General features: G+C 36.7%; 1 protein-coding gene across 2 annotated transcripts in view; it reads right to left on the reverse strand.

Moving 5' to 3' along the window:
- LOC131149338 (tubulin-folding cofactor D) overlaps positions 1-15,739 on the reverse strand; it is an 88,752-nt gene extending 73,013 nt beyond the window's left edge. For both annotated transcript variants that reach the window (XM_058099708.1, XM_058099709.1), the window contains exons 1-2: positions 15,479-15,739; positions 12,961-13,508 (exon numbers count right to left, since the gene is read on the reverse strand). In XM_058099708.1, coding sequence (XP_057955691.1) covers positions 12,961-13,508; positions 15,479-15,697 — 767 coding nt within the window. In that variant the 5' untranslated portion in view covers positions 15,698-15,739. The remainder of the gene's footprint in view (positions 1-12,960; positions 13,509-15,478) is intronic.
- Between the last annotated feature and the right edge of the window lie 1,244 nt (positions 15,740-16,983).

A 16,983-nucleotide genomic window follows, 5' to 3' on the forward strand; every position in this document is an offset into this window, starting at 1 on the left:
TAAAGATTAGATCCCTTCCACTCCTACTCACATCCTTAACCAAGTAATGAGCAGCGTCAAGGATTTAAAAGTCTATAATTAAAGTATACTAGGCCTGTTGGTATATGTGCGTGCAATGCCCACCTCCCACAAGTAAATTGGCACACTTACCTGACGTATGGCTCAGATGAGGTCGAAGTGGTAGACCGCAATGGTATTATGAAGACATAAGATGTTCCCCTCCGAGACACGGGGGTCCGGGGGCAGTGCCACCGGTGGGGGGTATGGGGGGCAACGGCCCCCAAACAGCTGGGTTTGGGGGGCAAGGTAGGTGAGCGACGGCTACCAGTGTGAACGGCAGCCGCGGTTGTTGAACGACGTTCACTAATGTCAACGACGGCTATGGTAGGTGAGCCGCCACCACCTACCATGTGTTTCTTCCACGGACCAGAGGCTATAAATAAGACCACCCCCCCCCCCCCACCGGAGCAAAACACACTTCTCGAATGCAAGTTGTGTCCTCTTCTGTTTTTCTATTTGTTATCCTTTTGCCATTGAAGCTCATCAAGTGAGTGTATGGTTGGACAAATTGTTGTAATAAAACTTTGTGTTATCTCTTCAATCGTTTCTTCAAAGCAGATCTTGGTGTTGTTATTTTACATGGTATCAGAGCTGAAGACTACTAAGAAGAAAAAACTATAATTGTTGAGACGTTGCAATTGCAGGAACTTCATCTTTAGCTACTCCATCTCCACCAGCACTTCGGATACGTCCACCAACATTCATAGAAGGAAAGCTAGACAGCACAAACTGCACTTTGTGGAAGTTCAAGGTGAGTGCTATTCTAGATTCATATGAACTACTTGATACAACTCAAGGTATGGATCCAGAACCGATTGGCACGCCTGATCCCACCAATCCTAAGGTAATCATCCCTCCAGATACTGCCCTCGTCAAAGCATGGAAGAGGCAGAATGCAGATGCACTTTGTGCTATTGTCACAAGTGTATCCGATTCTGTACTTACATTGATCCAGCATACATCCAAGGCTGTAGATGCTTGGAATGGTCTGAAGAATTAATATGAAACGAGGAACCAGACACGCATTCATAACTTCGAGAATCAACTTGCAGCAAAAAAGCTACATGACGGAGAACTGGCAGAAGTATTCATCACCAGAATCAAAAATGTGTGATCAAATGGCGGCAGTGGGCATAGCAAAGACTAGTGAGGAGTTAGCTCGAAGATGTATTTGAGTGATGCCATCAAAATATGACAGTCTGGTAACTACTCTTAACACGAAGATTAGAACTCATGCACTAACCTTTGAAGAATTCTGTGTTTTACTGCTAGAGGAGGAGATAAGGCTGAGAACTAGAGAAAATGAAAGCAGTAGTGCTTTCATTGTGCGGATCAAAGGCAAGGACAATAATGATAAAAAGAAGAAGGGAAAGAACAAGAAGAGATTTTTTGGTACGTGCTACAAGCCTACAACTGCAATAAAAAGGGGCATGCAACCAAGGATTGCAGAAAACGTATCCACAATGAAAAGAATAGCACGTTGAAGCCTACGTGGAATGTCAGACAGGTAGCAAATCGTGCTGAACCAGAATTAGTTTTTTTCATGGTTACAGAAGAAATGTGCTCAACTGCTCAAACAGTACCAGGAGGTTGCTCATGGGAACTTGACAATGGAGCTTCTCGACACATGGCCAACAAAAAGGATTGGTATGGTTCCCTTAAGCCTCTGCATGAACCTATGAATGTGATTGTTGGAAATAATGCAAAGTGTCCAGTAGAGGGCACTGGATCCATTTCCTTAAAAACCTGGATCCATTTCCTTAAAAACCACAAATGGCCAAGGTAAAACTCTTTTAGATGTCCTTTATGTTCCTCAAATTAAGAGGAATCTTTTATTTGTAGCTGCTATCACTGACCATGACTATGAAGTACGATTTATGAAAACAAAAGTTAAGATCATTGATAGCAATGGCAGCATTGTGGGTGAAAGTATTCGAAAGAATAACCTGTATGAGTTTGTGGCACTTGCCGCATCAACTAGAGATACAACAAGCAGACTTTGGCATGAAAAATTTGGACACATCTCCTATGCAATTTTGAAGGAGATGCAGAGAAAGGAAATAGTGGTTGATCTACCTCGTGAAGCTTGCATGCTGGGCAAGCAACATCGTATTTCATTTCCAAAAGAGAGCAACAACAAATTGAAACTTCCTCTAGAGCTAGTACATGCAGATCTCTGTGGTAAAATGACTACTCCTGCACTAGGAGGATCTTCCTACTTTATGTTGTTAGTCGATGATTATAGTAGAAAGATGTGGGTGTACTTTCTTCATAATAAGGCTGAGGCTCTTGTAAAATTTAAAGTGTGGCATAAACTTGTTGAAAATGAGACAGGTTTGCAGTTAAAAAAACTTCGAACAGATCAAGGAGGCGAGTTCACCTCAAGGGAGTTCAACAGTTATTGTAGTGCATTTAGCATCAGGCGCCAATTGACGGCACCAAAAACTCCACAACAGAATGGTGTTGTGGAACGGCAAATTAGCATTGTGATGGAGATGGCCAGAGCAATGATGAAGGCACAAGATCTTCCAAAATCATTTTGGGCAGAAGCTGTTAATACAGCTGTGTATATCCTCAACCGATGCTTCATTAAAGCTTTGGGGAACAGAAGACCTCACGAGGCTTACTCTGATAAGAAACCCTCCATTTCTCGTTTCTCATCTTAGAACATTTGGTTGCAGATGTTTTGCGCATGTTCACGATGACAGTCAAAGGAAGTTAGATGACAAGAGTCGAAAGTGCATCTTCTTGGGATACAGTACGGAGTCGAAGGCATATCGCCTGTATGATGTAGAGGCAAAGAAGATCGTCACAAGCCGAGATGTAGTATTTGATGAAGGGCCACACTCAGTGGGAGATAGAGATCAGCCCACTTTATCATCAACCGATAAAGTAACCCACCAAGTGCCTCACTCACAACAGCAGATTGAGGTGAATGATGAAGAAATTCAAAACCAGTCTATTGTATCGGTAGCACTTGTTCAGAAGCCACACTCCAGGTGGATACAACAGCTCTTTGACAAAAGCAATCTAGAACCTATGAATCAAAGTTCACAACCTAATGGACCTCGAAGGTTGAAGAAAATAGAGGAACAACAACAATCAACAGAACACTTGGTAAATATGGCCTTAATGGCTGATATAATCAGTACATTTAAGGAACCAAGTAGCCTAGATGAAGCGCTGCCTGATCCGAAGTGGAAAACGGCTATGGAAGCTGAATATGAAAGTATCATCAAAAATGATACTTGGGAGATTGTGGATCGTCCCCCTTATAAGAAGGTAATCGGCACGAATAGGATGTGGAAGGTAAAATATAAAACCGATGGTACTAGAAGTACAAAGCTCGCCTTGTTGCACAAGGATTTTCTCAGGTGGAAGGTTTTGATGTTACTGAAACCTTTGCACGAACAGCCCACATGGAAACAATCCGTCTGGTTTTGGCTACTACCGCACACAGAAGCTGGATGCTATTTCAAATAGACATGACGTCTGCATTCCTCAATGGTCATCTTAAAGATGAAGTTTATGTGATGCAACCACCTAGATTTGAATTGTCAAATTCAGAAAACAAAGTGTGCAGATTGAAGAAAGCCATGTATGGGCTAAAACAAGCCCCCAGAGCTTGGTACCAGAGGATTGATTCATTCTTCACCAATTATGGATTTTGTAGAAGTACCTCTGATGCAAATTTATATATACTAAAGGAGAATGGGATGTATGTAACAATTGTACTATATGTAGATGATTTTATGCTTATAGGTGACCACGAGGAGAAGATCAACAACATCTGGCCTATGCTCAAAATTTGAGATGACAAACATGGGGCTACTCCACTTTTTCTTGGGCATTGAATTGTGGCAGCAACCAGGAGAAATCTTTATTTCTCAGCAATGATATGCTCAAGAGATATTGAAGGCATTTGGGATGGCAAAATGCACTCCAGTGGTTACTCCAATGGAAGTAAACATTAAACTCTCCATTGAAGATCCATCTCCACAAATTGATGCAAAGAGGTACAGAAGCCTAATTGGGAGTTTAGTGTACCTATGCAACACAAGGCCAGATATCAGTTTTGCAGTTAGTATTCTAAGTAGATTTGCAAATAAACCATGAGAAATTTACTGGAAGGCTGGAATGAGGGTTCTCAAGTATATAGAAGGGACTGTTCATTTTGGCATCTCTTATACATCAGGAAACTCCCTAATTGGATATTGCGACTCCGATTGGGTAGGAGATATTGATTCCAGAAAGTCAGTTTCTAGATATTGTTTTCTCTTGGGGAATGGAATTATCTCGTGGACAAGCAAAAAGCAGCCAACGGTGTCGCTGTCATCTACAGAAGCCAAGTACAAGTCAACTTGTCTCACCTCATGTGAAGCTATCTGGATAAGAAGACTTCTTACTGATATTGGGATGACGATAAATGTCACAACTCTGATTCACAGTGACAATCAAAGTTGCATAGCCATCAGTAAGAACCCAATGTTCCATGCAAGAACCAAGCACATTGAGATCCAGTATCACTACATACGAGAACTCATTAAGGATAAGGTTGTTGAGATGGAGTATTGCCCAACAGAAGATAATCATGCAAATATCTTCATCAAAGCATTAGGTAGTTCTGACTTCCAGAAGCATTGAGATGCTCTTGGTATTGGTCCAAAAGCGTAGGTGGACATTGAGGGGGGGGGTGTTGGTATATATGTGTGCAATGCCCACCTCCCACGAGTTAATTGGCACACTTACCGGATGTATAGCTCAGATGAGATCGAAGTGGTAGACCGCAATGGTACTATGAAGATAGAAAATGTTCCCCTCCGAGACACAGGGGTCCGGGGGCAGCGCCACCGGTGGGGGGTGCCCCCCAAACGGTGGGGTCTAGGGGGCACAGTAGGTGAGCGATGGCTACCAGTGTGAATGGCAGCCCCGGTTGGTGAATAACGACCACTAATGTCAACAACGGCTTTGGTAGGTGAGCTGCCACCACCTACCATGGTAGGTAAGCCACTCATGTGTTTCTTCCATGGACCGAAGGTTATAAATAAGACCCCTCCCCCATCGGAGCAAAACACACATTTCGACTGCAGGTTGTGCCCTCTTCTGTTTTTCTATTTGTTGTCATTTCGCCATTGAAGCTCATCTAGTGATTGCATGGTTGGACAGATTGTTTTAATCCGATTGTTGTAATAAAACTTTGTGTTATCTCTTCAATCATTTCTTCAAAGCAGATCTTGGTGTTGTTATTTTACAGGGCCATGGTCATCGTACCACCCAAAACCACTCTCTATCTTTTAGTTAAGACTTATGACTATTGAAAGAATCTTATAGAGGCTAGTAACCAAATAATGGGCCTGAAATCTCTCATCCTCATTGACCTCTCCTTCTTAGGAATGTGCGCTAAAAGTTCACATTTCACACTAGTACCCACCACCCTATTTTAATGAAATTCCTCAAAGAAAACTCAAAATGTCCTCCTACAGTAGCTCCCATCTATCCTAAGAAGGCCATTGTGAAGCCATCAAAACCATGAGCTTTCTGTCTAGTCATCTCAAACACGATTTTTTTCTCATTACTTCAACCTCAGAAGATCTCTCACGCCACTGATCTGAACATGTCTCCATATGACTCTAGTCAATACCCTTCAACACCAATCAATGTAGGCACTCTCTTGATACATTTGTGTTAGGACTCCCAAATCATTTGGCTTTACTAATTAATGTATTAGGAGTCACAAATCAAGTGGGATTTCTAATTAATGTTATGATTCCCAAATCAATTGGGATTTCTAATTAATGTGTTATGATTCCTAAATCAATTAGGATTGTATTGACCCTATATATATGTAATCCAACAAGCTTCTTCATTCAAGCAATAATATAATTCATAGCCTTTGGCAAATTTGGAGGCAAATCCCCTTGAAAAGATCGACCCTATTTTCCCTTTCTATTTTCCATCCTTCCAATTTCCCCAATTTCCAAATAGTAAAACCCTAGGGTCCTATAATTTGGTACTAGAGCCAGCATTCTTGTGGATGTCGTTAACTCACTGACAAAGGCTAGACCTTGGAATTCTTGATCTTCACTCATATGCAATGGCCTTATAAAATTTAGCAAAATCTCAAATCGAAGGTAGGCTAAAGGTTGAAATTAGCAATATGTTTAAGCCTCAATTTGAAGAGATCCGAGCATCTCTCTCTAAACCACTCATTACATCTTCCCACAAAGAGAGATAAGATGATGCCTCAACATCAGCTAATTGTAAAGAGCAATCGTATGTGTGCGAAGGAGGTTATAAAGGAGGGTGTGATCATGGTCCTTTTCATATGAAGGTGGAATTTCCTCAATAGGACAATGATGAACCTATTGGATGGGTTTCTATGGCTGAAAATACTTTCGCTTTCACTGCACTCCAAAACATCTAAAGTTAGTTTGCTGCTCTTAGTCTAGATGCAATGCTATTCAATGGCATAACTAGTTTGAAGCTCATTATAGAATGCCATCAATGGGAAGAATTTGTTCCTGGATTACTAGTTCGATTTGGGCCCAATGGATATGAGAATATTGACAGTTTGTCAAAATACGCCAAACTACCACTGTCTTGGAATACGAGACGCAATTTGAGCAGCTAACAAACAGGACTAAAGATTGGAACAAAAGCCAACTCATCAATACTTTTATTGAAGGTCTCCTAACTAACATTTTGCATGAGGTCAAAGTGCGTCAGCCGCGGAATATGATTGCTACAATTTCCTTTGCACAGTTAGAAGAAGAGAAGTTAGGAGAAGAACGACATCAGCCCAGCAAAACTATTAACAAGAAACATGTCAGCAACACTATCACACCACTTGCTCCTCACAATCCTCCTACCAAACAATTGACTCAAGAGGAACTTAAAGAGTGAATGACAAAGGGTTGTGTTGGCATTGTGATGAGAAGTGGCGTAGAGGGCAGGCACCTTGTAAAAAGCAATGTCTTAAATTTCGATTTCAACTCAAATTTCGAAAGCTCCAAAAGCACATCAATTTCGATGAAAATTTCTATTTCAATGTCGATTTCAATTTCAATTTGAAAAATAATGGAAATCAATGGTAAAGCATGAAATTCTTTGTGAAACTTTAGAAATGGTTAACGAACATAATAATGTAAGCATTAGGACTAATATATTACAAGTTAAATACATCTATGTTGTGCATGAGGTGGAAAAGTTATAATATAGTATGTGTATCAAACATATTTGTAAGATAATGTGCATTAAACATATTCAATTAACAAATGAAATTCATAAATCATTTATAGATAATTTATTATACAAATAATGATAATTTAGACATGAATGGTTAAATAAAATGTTATTGTAGGTTTATTTTTTCATATAATTTCAAAAGCACTTGAATAATTTTTTGTTTCGATAAAAATAAATAAAATAAATTAAGAGAAAATTTTAACTTCACTCCTAAATCACTCATTTGAATTACAAGGAAATTTCATTGCATAGTTAAATTTTCGACAAGTTTCGCTAAAATTTTGAGATTTGGATAAATTTCTGAAAATTTATTAAGATTTCGATGAAAATTATGTAATATGGAAATTGACTACCATTTTGATTTCTAGGGTGATGGAAACTAGAGATTTCGACAGAAATTTCAACAATTTCATGGAAATTTAAGACCATGTTATAAAGGGACGACTATTGACGATTGAACCAATGGAGGAGCTAGAAGAAGTTGAAGATAAATGCGCTGATTCAGATCAAAAAGTTACGGGTCTAATGATAATAATGGATCTATCACTTCTTTAGTTCATGTTTTAGCTGGGTATACTAATCCTCAAACCATGAAAATTAAATGTTTCCTAAAACACCAACCTGCTACTATCTTAATTGAAATGGGTAGCACTAATAATTTTATGGACACTAAAATTGCTAAATAGGTAGCCTATCATGTGGAGCAATGTGAAAAATCAATCGATGTAATGCAATAACTATTGTGTTGAACAAGACTAAAAAGAAAGAAATAAAGGAACATGACACTTAATCATCTATTAAATTTTCTGCATATTTTGCATTTAATTTTCTATTCACTACATTTTATAAAAATTTAAGTTTATTTTCATAAATTTAAGTGAATCCCACAACAAATGACATTGAACATATATAAACCAAAGTTCAATAGGGCACATAATTTGAAGACTAAAATGCAAGACAACAATCAATTTGCTATGCGTCACTAGTTTTGTCACATAAATAGTATCAAATAATAACATAATCCAAACCACTTATCCACAACTAGTATATTAAATAAGTTCTTTCTCGGTCTCCTAACATGACACGAGGATCCCTAACCTTCAAATTTTTTTTGTGTAACAACCTTACCATGGTCAAGGCTCACCCTCAAAACAAAATCTAACATTTTAAATTTGGTAAAATAGCATCTCATTCTCCTATACAATGAATACAATAGTAACTTTTATGTCCCCACTTAAGTCCAAACAGTTAAAACCCCTCTATAGGATTAGCAAATGAAATCTTCCAAGGATAGAAAATAGAAGTTCCTAGTACTCAGGATGTACCAAATAAATGACTACCTGGATCTGTTTTGAGAATAAAAACTCAGCCAACAAAATTCAACCACTAATCTTTCAAAATCCACATTGAGTGATCTCACACAAGGAATAAAAGCTGTGGACAAATGGAGAGAGGACAGAGCATTAAACTATCTGAAAATAGCCAAAATACACCAACTGCCGGCCAAAGAGACCCTTTCCTCCAAAGTCTTGAAAAGTTATCGAAACGCTTTCCTCCAAAAGATCCAAGGAGTTTTACTGTTCATCACAAGGAAATCATCACAAGAAAATATCACAAGTGATGTGGCCTCCCATCATTTATTGGAATTAGTTAACTTTTTTACAACTCAATAAATTCTAATAAATCAAGTGATGCCACATCAATCATGATTTGCTGTTGTGACAATAGAGTTTTTCAGATCCAAGTGACGGCAAGAAAAGTAACGTCCCACAAAACCTCAATGACAACCAAAATCAGGAAAAGCCGAATAAATGAGGGACAGGATTTCCCTGGAAGGAAATCAACAAAAACAACAACAAACAACAACAAAACCAAGCCTTATTCCCACTAAGCGGGGTCGGCTATATAAATCATTTTCCGCCAATTTATGCGATCATGGACCATTTCTTTTGATAGATTCAAGGATATTAAATCCTTACTCACTATCTCCTCCCAAGTTATTTTAGGTCTACCCCTACCCCTTCTACTGCCCCCTACAGTAACTAAGTCACTCTTCCTCACAGGTGCACTATAAGGCCTACGTTGCAAGTGTCCATACCATCTGAGTCGTCCCTCCCTTATCTTATCTTTTATAGGAGCTACACCTAACTTACCACGAATATGTTCATTCCTTAATTTATCTTTCAATGTTATACTACTCATCCATCTAAGCATCCTCATCTCGGCAACTTTTACTTTTTGGATATTATGTTTCTTCATTGCCCAACATTCCGATCCATATAGCATAGCTGGTCTTATAGCTATCCTATAAAACTTCCCTTTCAATTTTAAGGGTATTCTACGATCACATAGCACACTTGAAGCACTTCTCCATTTTACCCAACCTGCTTTAACTCTATGCATTACATCATCTTCAATTTCTCCTTCAGCTTGCATAATAGATCCAAGGTATCGAAATCTACAAATGCTGTTTATTTCTTCATCATCAAGTTTAACTTTGTCTCCAATATTCCTCTTACCATTACTAAAATTACATTTCATATATTCTGTTTTATTTCTACTTATCTTAAAGCCTCTAGATTCCAAAGCTTCTCTCCATAATTCTAACTCAACCTCTACTCCAACCCTAATTTTGTCAATTAATACAATATCATCTGCAAATAACATACACCATGGAACCTCCTTTTGAATACTCTTAGTCAATTGAACCATCACTAAAGCAAAAAAATAAGGACTCAAAGAAGATCCTTGATGTACACCTATGGTAATTGGAAATTCTCTAGTTTCTCCATCTATAGTCCTTACACTAGTCATTACTCCATCGTACATATCCTTAATGACATCGGTATACCTACAACATACACCTTTTTTTCTAAAACCCACCATAGAACTTCCCTAGGTATCCTATCATATGCTTTCTCAAGGTCAATAAATATCATATGCAAGTCCCTCTTCTTTTCCCTAAACTTTTCCATTAATCTTCTTAAAAGATAAATAGCTTCTGTGGTAGATCTCCCAGGCATAAAACCAAATTGATTTTCTGAGATCTTCTTTTCTAACCTTAATCTTTGTTCAACCACTCTTTCCCATAGTTTCATCGTATGACTCATAAGTTTAATTCCACGATAGTTATTGAAATTTTGAATATCTCCTTTATTTTTGTATATAGGTATTAAAGTACTTTTCCTCCATTCATCTAGCATTTTCTTAGTTTTTACAATTATATTAAATAAATTTGTTAACCATATAATTCCGTTTTCACCCAAGCATTTCCAAACTTCAATTGGGATGTTATCTGGTCCCATAGCTTTCCCCTTTTTTATCTTTTTTAGTGCAAACTTAACTTCGTTAACTCTAATTTTGCGAATAAATCTTATATTTTTAGTCTTTTCCTCATTTGACAATTCTAAGTTTAAGTCTTCTATTTGGTTTTCGTTAAACAACTTATTAAAGTAACTTCGCCATCTTTCTTTAATATCTTCATCCTTAACCAAGACAATATCATCCTCATTTTTTATACATTTTACATTCCCTAAGTCTTTGCTCTTCCTTTCTCTAACTTTAACAAGTTTAAATATATCTCTTTCCCCTTCTTTTGTACCTAATCTATCATACAAACTATTAAATGATCTGTATTTAGCTTCACTAACGACCCTTTTTGCATCTTTTCTTGCCTCCTTATATTTTTCAAAGTTATCTCTATTTCTACATTTTTGCCACGTTTTATACCAAATTCTTTTTGTCTTTATGATTTTTTGTACATCTTTATCTCACCACCAACTTTCTTTACTATTCGAGAATCTTCCCCTTGATTCACCTAAAATCTCTTTTGCTATCTTTTTAATAGAGCTAGCTAATCTATTCCAAACAGTATTAGTATCTATCCCATCCTCTGAGGTCCAATCCCCATCTTTGATCATTTTATCTTTAAATTTTATTATATTTTCTCCTTTTAGGTTCCACCATCTAGTTCTCCTACACCGGTTTATTTTATCCTTTTTCTTCCATTTTTTAATGCATATATCTAACACTAAGACTCTATGTTGTGTGGTTAGGCTTTCACCTGGAATAACTTTACAATCCTTGCATGATTAACAATCTACCCTCCTAGTTAAAAAAAAATCTATTTGACTTCTATTTTGCCACTTTTAAAGGTTATTAAGTGTTCTCCTCTCTTCTTAAAACAAGTATTCATTATACTAAAATCATATGACATAGCAAAGTCTAAGATCATCTCCCCAGACTCATTTTTGTCTCCATATCCATATCCTCTATGTATCCTCTCATAATTTTTATTATCTCTTCCAACGTGTCCATTTAGATCTTCTCCTATAAATATTTTCTTAGTCCCCGGTATGCCTTGTATAATACTATCCATATCTTCCCAAAATTGTCTCTTAAGATTCTCTGCTAAGCCAACTTGAGGAGCATAAGCACTAATGATATTTTTATCTCTTGTCCTAATACCATCTTAATTTTTATAATTCTATCCCTTATTCTAGTTAAATCCACCACGCTATCTTTTAAGTTTTTGTCTATAATAATGCCTACTCCATTCTTATGTTTTTCTTTTCCAGTGTACCAAATTTTTATTATCTCTTCCAACGTGTCCATTTAGATCTCCTCCTATAAATATTTTCTCAGTCCCCGGTATGCCTTGTATAATACTATCCATATCTTTCCAAAATTGTCTCTTAAGATTCTCTGCTAAGCCAACTTGAGGAGCATAAGCACTAATGATATTTATTATCTCTTGTCCTAATACCATCTTAATTTTTATAATTCTATCCCTTATTCTAGTTACATCCACCACGCTATCTTTTAAGTTTTTGTCTATAATAATGCCTACTCCATTCTTATATTTTACTTTTCTAGTGTACCAAAGTTTAAATCCTGATTTATCGATTTCTCTAGCTTTCTCCCCCACCCACTTAGTTTCTTGAAGGCAAATTATATTAATTCTTCTTCTAATCATTGTATCCACAATTTTCATGCTTTTATCCATAAGTGTCCCTATATTCAAAGTTGCTAATCTAATCCTAGTTTCCTGAACTAACGTCTTTACCTGCCCACGTCCAGAATGATGCAGGAACCCTCGCATATTTGACACCTACCCGGGCCTGGAAGGAAATCAACAGGCCCAATAAATATAACTCAAGTTGGAAAAGAATGCTTAGTTGCAATTATATTTTTTTTTTATGTATTTCCTGATAAAAGTATGTACTCTGTTAGTAAATATCGTGATAAATGTCAAGCAAGCAGAAACATATATTAAATGGAAAAAATAAAACAGTCAACTGCTAGAAAAAGTTCACAAAAATAAACAGAAATTTAAAATTTAAAAAACAAAAAGAGAATAAAAGCAGTTAGGCATGCATAGAATCACTTTGAACTTATTCCAGCCAAGCCATACAGCAATTTTACGTCTTAAATTGTCCAACTCAAGCACAAGATAGCGAAGTTTCCCGGTCATATAATCACTGTTTCAGTTCGTTGGCCAACATGTGCACAATAATTATAGTTCATGTTTTGCTGGTTGGAATCTAAAGATAATCGCTCTAATGTGGTCAACTAAATTGAGGCATTACAGTCTATCTACTTTGCTGTGCTCTGCTAACCAACCAATATAAAATGGTGGATGCATAAAGAGAGTACCTGATGAGAGCCTTTAGCATATCTGGACGTGTTAACAATCTTGACAACAGCAATGCAGCTAGTGGGCGCATAGGGCCTGCACTTGAAAGGTAATCTTTAGAAAACCCTAATATTCTCAATACCAGTGGGGATGGCTCAAATTCATTGAAACTGTTGCTGTTGGCAATGGTAGAATCCACAGAAGAGAGATCAAATGGAACCAATACAAGAATAGAAAGCCACAGTAGTATCACACATTTTGCTTCCATCTCTCCTGTACTTTCTTGTCGCAGAGATGACACTGCATTAGTGTCATGGCACTTCTCTAAGAGAGATACTGCAAGTTCTAAATCAGAAACTTGATGTGGGAAAAACTTGATAACAGCCTTGTATCCACAAACTGTAACCAGAGAATAAATTAGAATGCATAAAGGCTTGATGACATCCATGATTTCATCAGATGCTACCCCAAGCTCAATTGTTTTAGAGCAAACAATGAACATCAGAGGAGAAACTATGCTTTCCAAGTAAGGCTCTACTAGTTGACCCTGTTCTTGATACTTGTCCAACTGCATAACAAAAGAATATAGCAAGATTTCAGGCTCCTCTCACAATCAAAATTGTAGGAAAACAGAGTGTAAAAACTGGAAAATGCCTTTTGTTGCAAAAAAATGGAAGATCCATTTTACTAAGAATGCATTAGGAAATAAAAGATAATAGAGTTTTAAAGCCCATCAAGTTTCCCAAGATATCACTTCATTTTATAGCTTCCAATAAATCACATATTGCTGCACTGAAAAAAAAACACAAAAAACAATTATGAGTTTATCTGAAAATTTGTTTTGTTAAGCTTCAAGACAAGTAAATGCCTATAGGGTGTTTTGACATTCAAATCTTGAAAACAATATACTACTGTTTATGTGCTTTATAGATTATATATAGAGAATATATTCTTATACATGCATGAATAGTGTACATGCAGACATGTATGTGAAAACCATAATGGAAAAAGTTGCCTTAAATTATCAAGCCAAAAAAACATACTGGCCAAGGCATAAAGAATAAAAAACACATATTGTCTTGGAAAAAAGTAATAAAAACAAGAAAACAATGTGTCACATAGTCCCAAGAGTAGGGTGATAAAGAATTGAAAGAGTCATGGACCTAACCAAATTCCCTCCCCACTGATCAAGCACAATGATATCAAGCATGAAAAGTAACAAGTAAGCAACCACAGCCACAGGAAGGATTGGCCAGGTTCAACGTATCAAGCCCATGCAAATTGATGAAATCATGCAATGGTGGTTTTTGAAAAAAAAATAATAATAAATAAATAAATAAAGTGAAATTTTCAACAAAATTCACCATTGTTCCTCTGCACATAGAAAACAATAAACAAGCATATGTTGTAAGTGTGGCAACTGATGCCATAACAAGGGATTGCACCCGTCATGCCAATGTGCATGCAACACACTAATCATTGACAGAAAAATAAAATAAAAATAAAAATTGTAGGACTAGAAAAGCCAATATATGATGAAGGATGCAAAAACCAAGGGACAAGAACTCTCCATTCTCCAATTAATATCAATCACTTCCAGGATATTGTTAATTTTTTGTGCTAAAGTTTGCTAAAATCCTGTGAGACAGTTATTACTAGAGGACAGCTTAAAAAGAACCCTAAGATCTTCGTAAAAATGGTTCAAAAAACTTGTGGGGTAGTTATTATAGAGGATCATTGTTAAAAAACCACGAGTACAGGAGCTCGACATAATTCAAATGGGGATAGTTATATTAGGGGAAAACTGCTAAAAAAAACATTAAATACATGAGGTAAGACTAGTTTAAATGGATTTTACTTTGGAGAAGATAACAAAGTTGCGCATTCCCTTAATTTGTAGCCATAGATAGCAATAAATCTATAAGTAATCAACTTCCAAGAGAGTAAGAAATATTATCTGCTGTCACCTCAGGCTCCAAATCCAAGTCACCAGCCTTCATTCACTCTTTGCCATTACTCGACCAAAAAGGAGGTAAATTTAACTTAGAAATTTAAAACTAGTATGCACCTCCAACATAAAATCTCAATTTTTAAAAAATAATATGATTTTCAGGCAACTGTGTGCTCCACAGCATATTAGCACCCAAGCATTTCATTCTAGTTTTCGAGCTTATTTATCAATTATTGAACATTCAAGCTATAAAGATTTATTCTCCAAAGAGAAAAAGAACAATAGTCGTCTTCTAGTTACTACTGGTGTTCCAGAACTACCAAAAAGTCATTAGTATCTGACCATAATTTCTAGACTCATCCAAAATAGAGAATTGCAGAATGAACTGTCATCTTTTTCTAAACTTATTATGGATTAAAATGGTGCATTTGTTATTGTAAATTGAGCTTTATGATTATACACATTACTGTCTACATACATATGAACTGTCATTACTAGATTATTGTGTGTGATAAAACCAATTTAAAAAAAAAAAAAAACCTAGTCTTTGTGTCTTTGTGTGCAAGTAAGGGAGAAATAGAGAGTACAATGGAGCGGATCTTGCGGACAGAGGAGGGATCTGAGACGCGGCCATTGGAAACGATTTCGTCAAGAAGAGACTTGACCAGTTTCCACTCCTGGAGGAAGTATTTCTGAAGAACCTTCTCCTTGGAACCGTGCTCGTCGTCGTCATCTTCATTCACGATCACCAACTCTTCCCTCTCCTTCGGTGGTTCTTCCTCTTCCCTGGTCATCGCGGGAGACATGAAAAACTGATGAGAGCAAGGGTGACAATGGGAGAGGTGATCGAGTGTAGTGGCCCGCACACACTTGTTCTAACGCTTCGTAAATTAAAAAATTAAAATTAAAAATTAAAAATTAAAAATTAAAAAAAAAAGTAAAAATAAATAAATTTTTAAAAATAGTTTATAAAGTCTTAACAATTTCCCTTGTTTTTGCCACGTCATCATGGTGGGGGATAGAGGAAAAGTAGTTAAAGAAAAAAAAAAGGATAGAGGAGGTGAGATAGATTGTTATGGTGACTCATCACTTCCTTTGTTTTTGTAAATATGTTGACTCTATGAGTCCAATCATATTTTCATAATGACAAATCACATAATATCTTACCTATGCATTGAGATTTTGAACAGGATCATTACTTAGCATGCATGTATGGTAAGAATGTTGTGGAAGTTATGAGAAACTTGAAACGCATACGGCTTGACTCATTCCATGGGAGTAGAAAAGCAAAATGATGAAGATAATTCAATTTTTCAATTGTAATGTGCATTTAATTATATTTGTATTTAGATGTCTCATAAGCTGGAAACTCAAAATGACCAATAGACGGACCCTAGGATGCATGTTTTTCATGAAACATTCATATGCACTTGTCCTAAGTTGGATTTGCATTTTAGAAGGTTAATAGGACTGAATAACAGGGAACTTGTCGACTAGTCCCCTGGCCTCGTCAACGAATACCTGAAAACCACTCGTCGACTAATGCATATCCTCGTCGACGAGAAAATACCGAGACCCTAACTTTCTCAGATAGACCACTCGTCGACGAATCCCCTAATCTCATCGACAATCGAGTGAAGTACACTCGTCTACTAGTGTGTCCACTCGTTGACGAGTCTGTCGAGCAGACTAACACTCTAGCACTTAACGAGCAGATTTTTTTAATTAAAATATTTTTCAATGATCCAGCGGTTAGAAAACATCTAGATGCCGAAAGTACTTATAAATATCAACCCTTAAACCTAGTTTCGGATCTTTTGCCGACACTCTATCGCATTCAAACATTTTTGGGCATTCTCTCAATTTTCAAAGGGCATTCATACACATATCTTGCAAGCATCTTTGGTATTGAGGTTTGATAAACAAGTATCTTCTTTGGGCATTCAATCTTCATCTCAAAAGTTTTTTCTTCTCTCATACTCTAATATTTAATATTTTATTGGGAGCAAGAATCCTAATTTTTCAATATATTCATTGTTCGATAAATCTTTTGGGAAAAAGGTTATACTAAGGCCTAAATCTTTGAAGCATT

This window comes from Malania oleifera, chromosome 2 (genome assembly GCF_029873635.1).
Source record: "Malania oleifera isolate guangnan ecotype guangnan chromosome 2, ASM2987363v1, whole genome shotgun sequence".
NCBI classification, from domain to species: Eukaryota; Viridiplantae; Streptophyta; class Magnoliopsida; order Santalales; family Ximeniaceae; genus Malania; species Malania oleifera.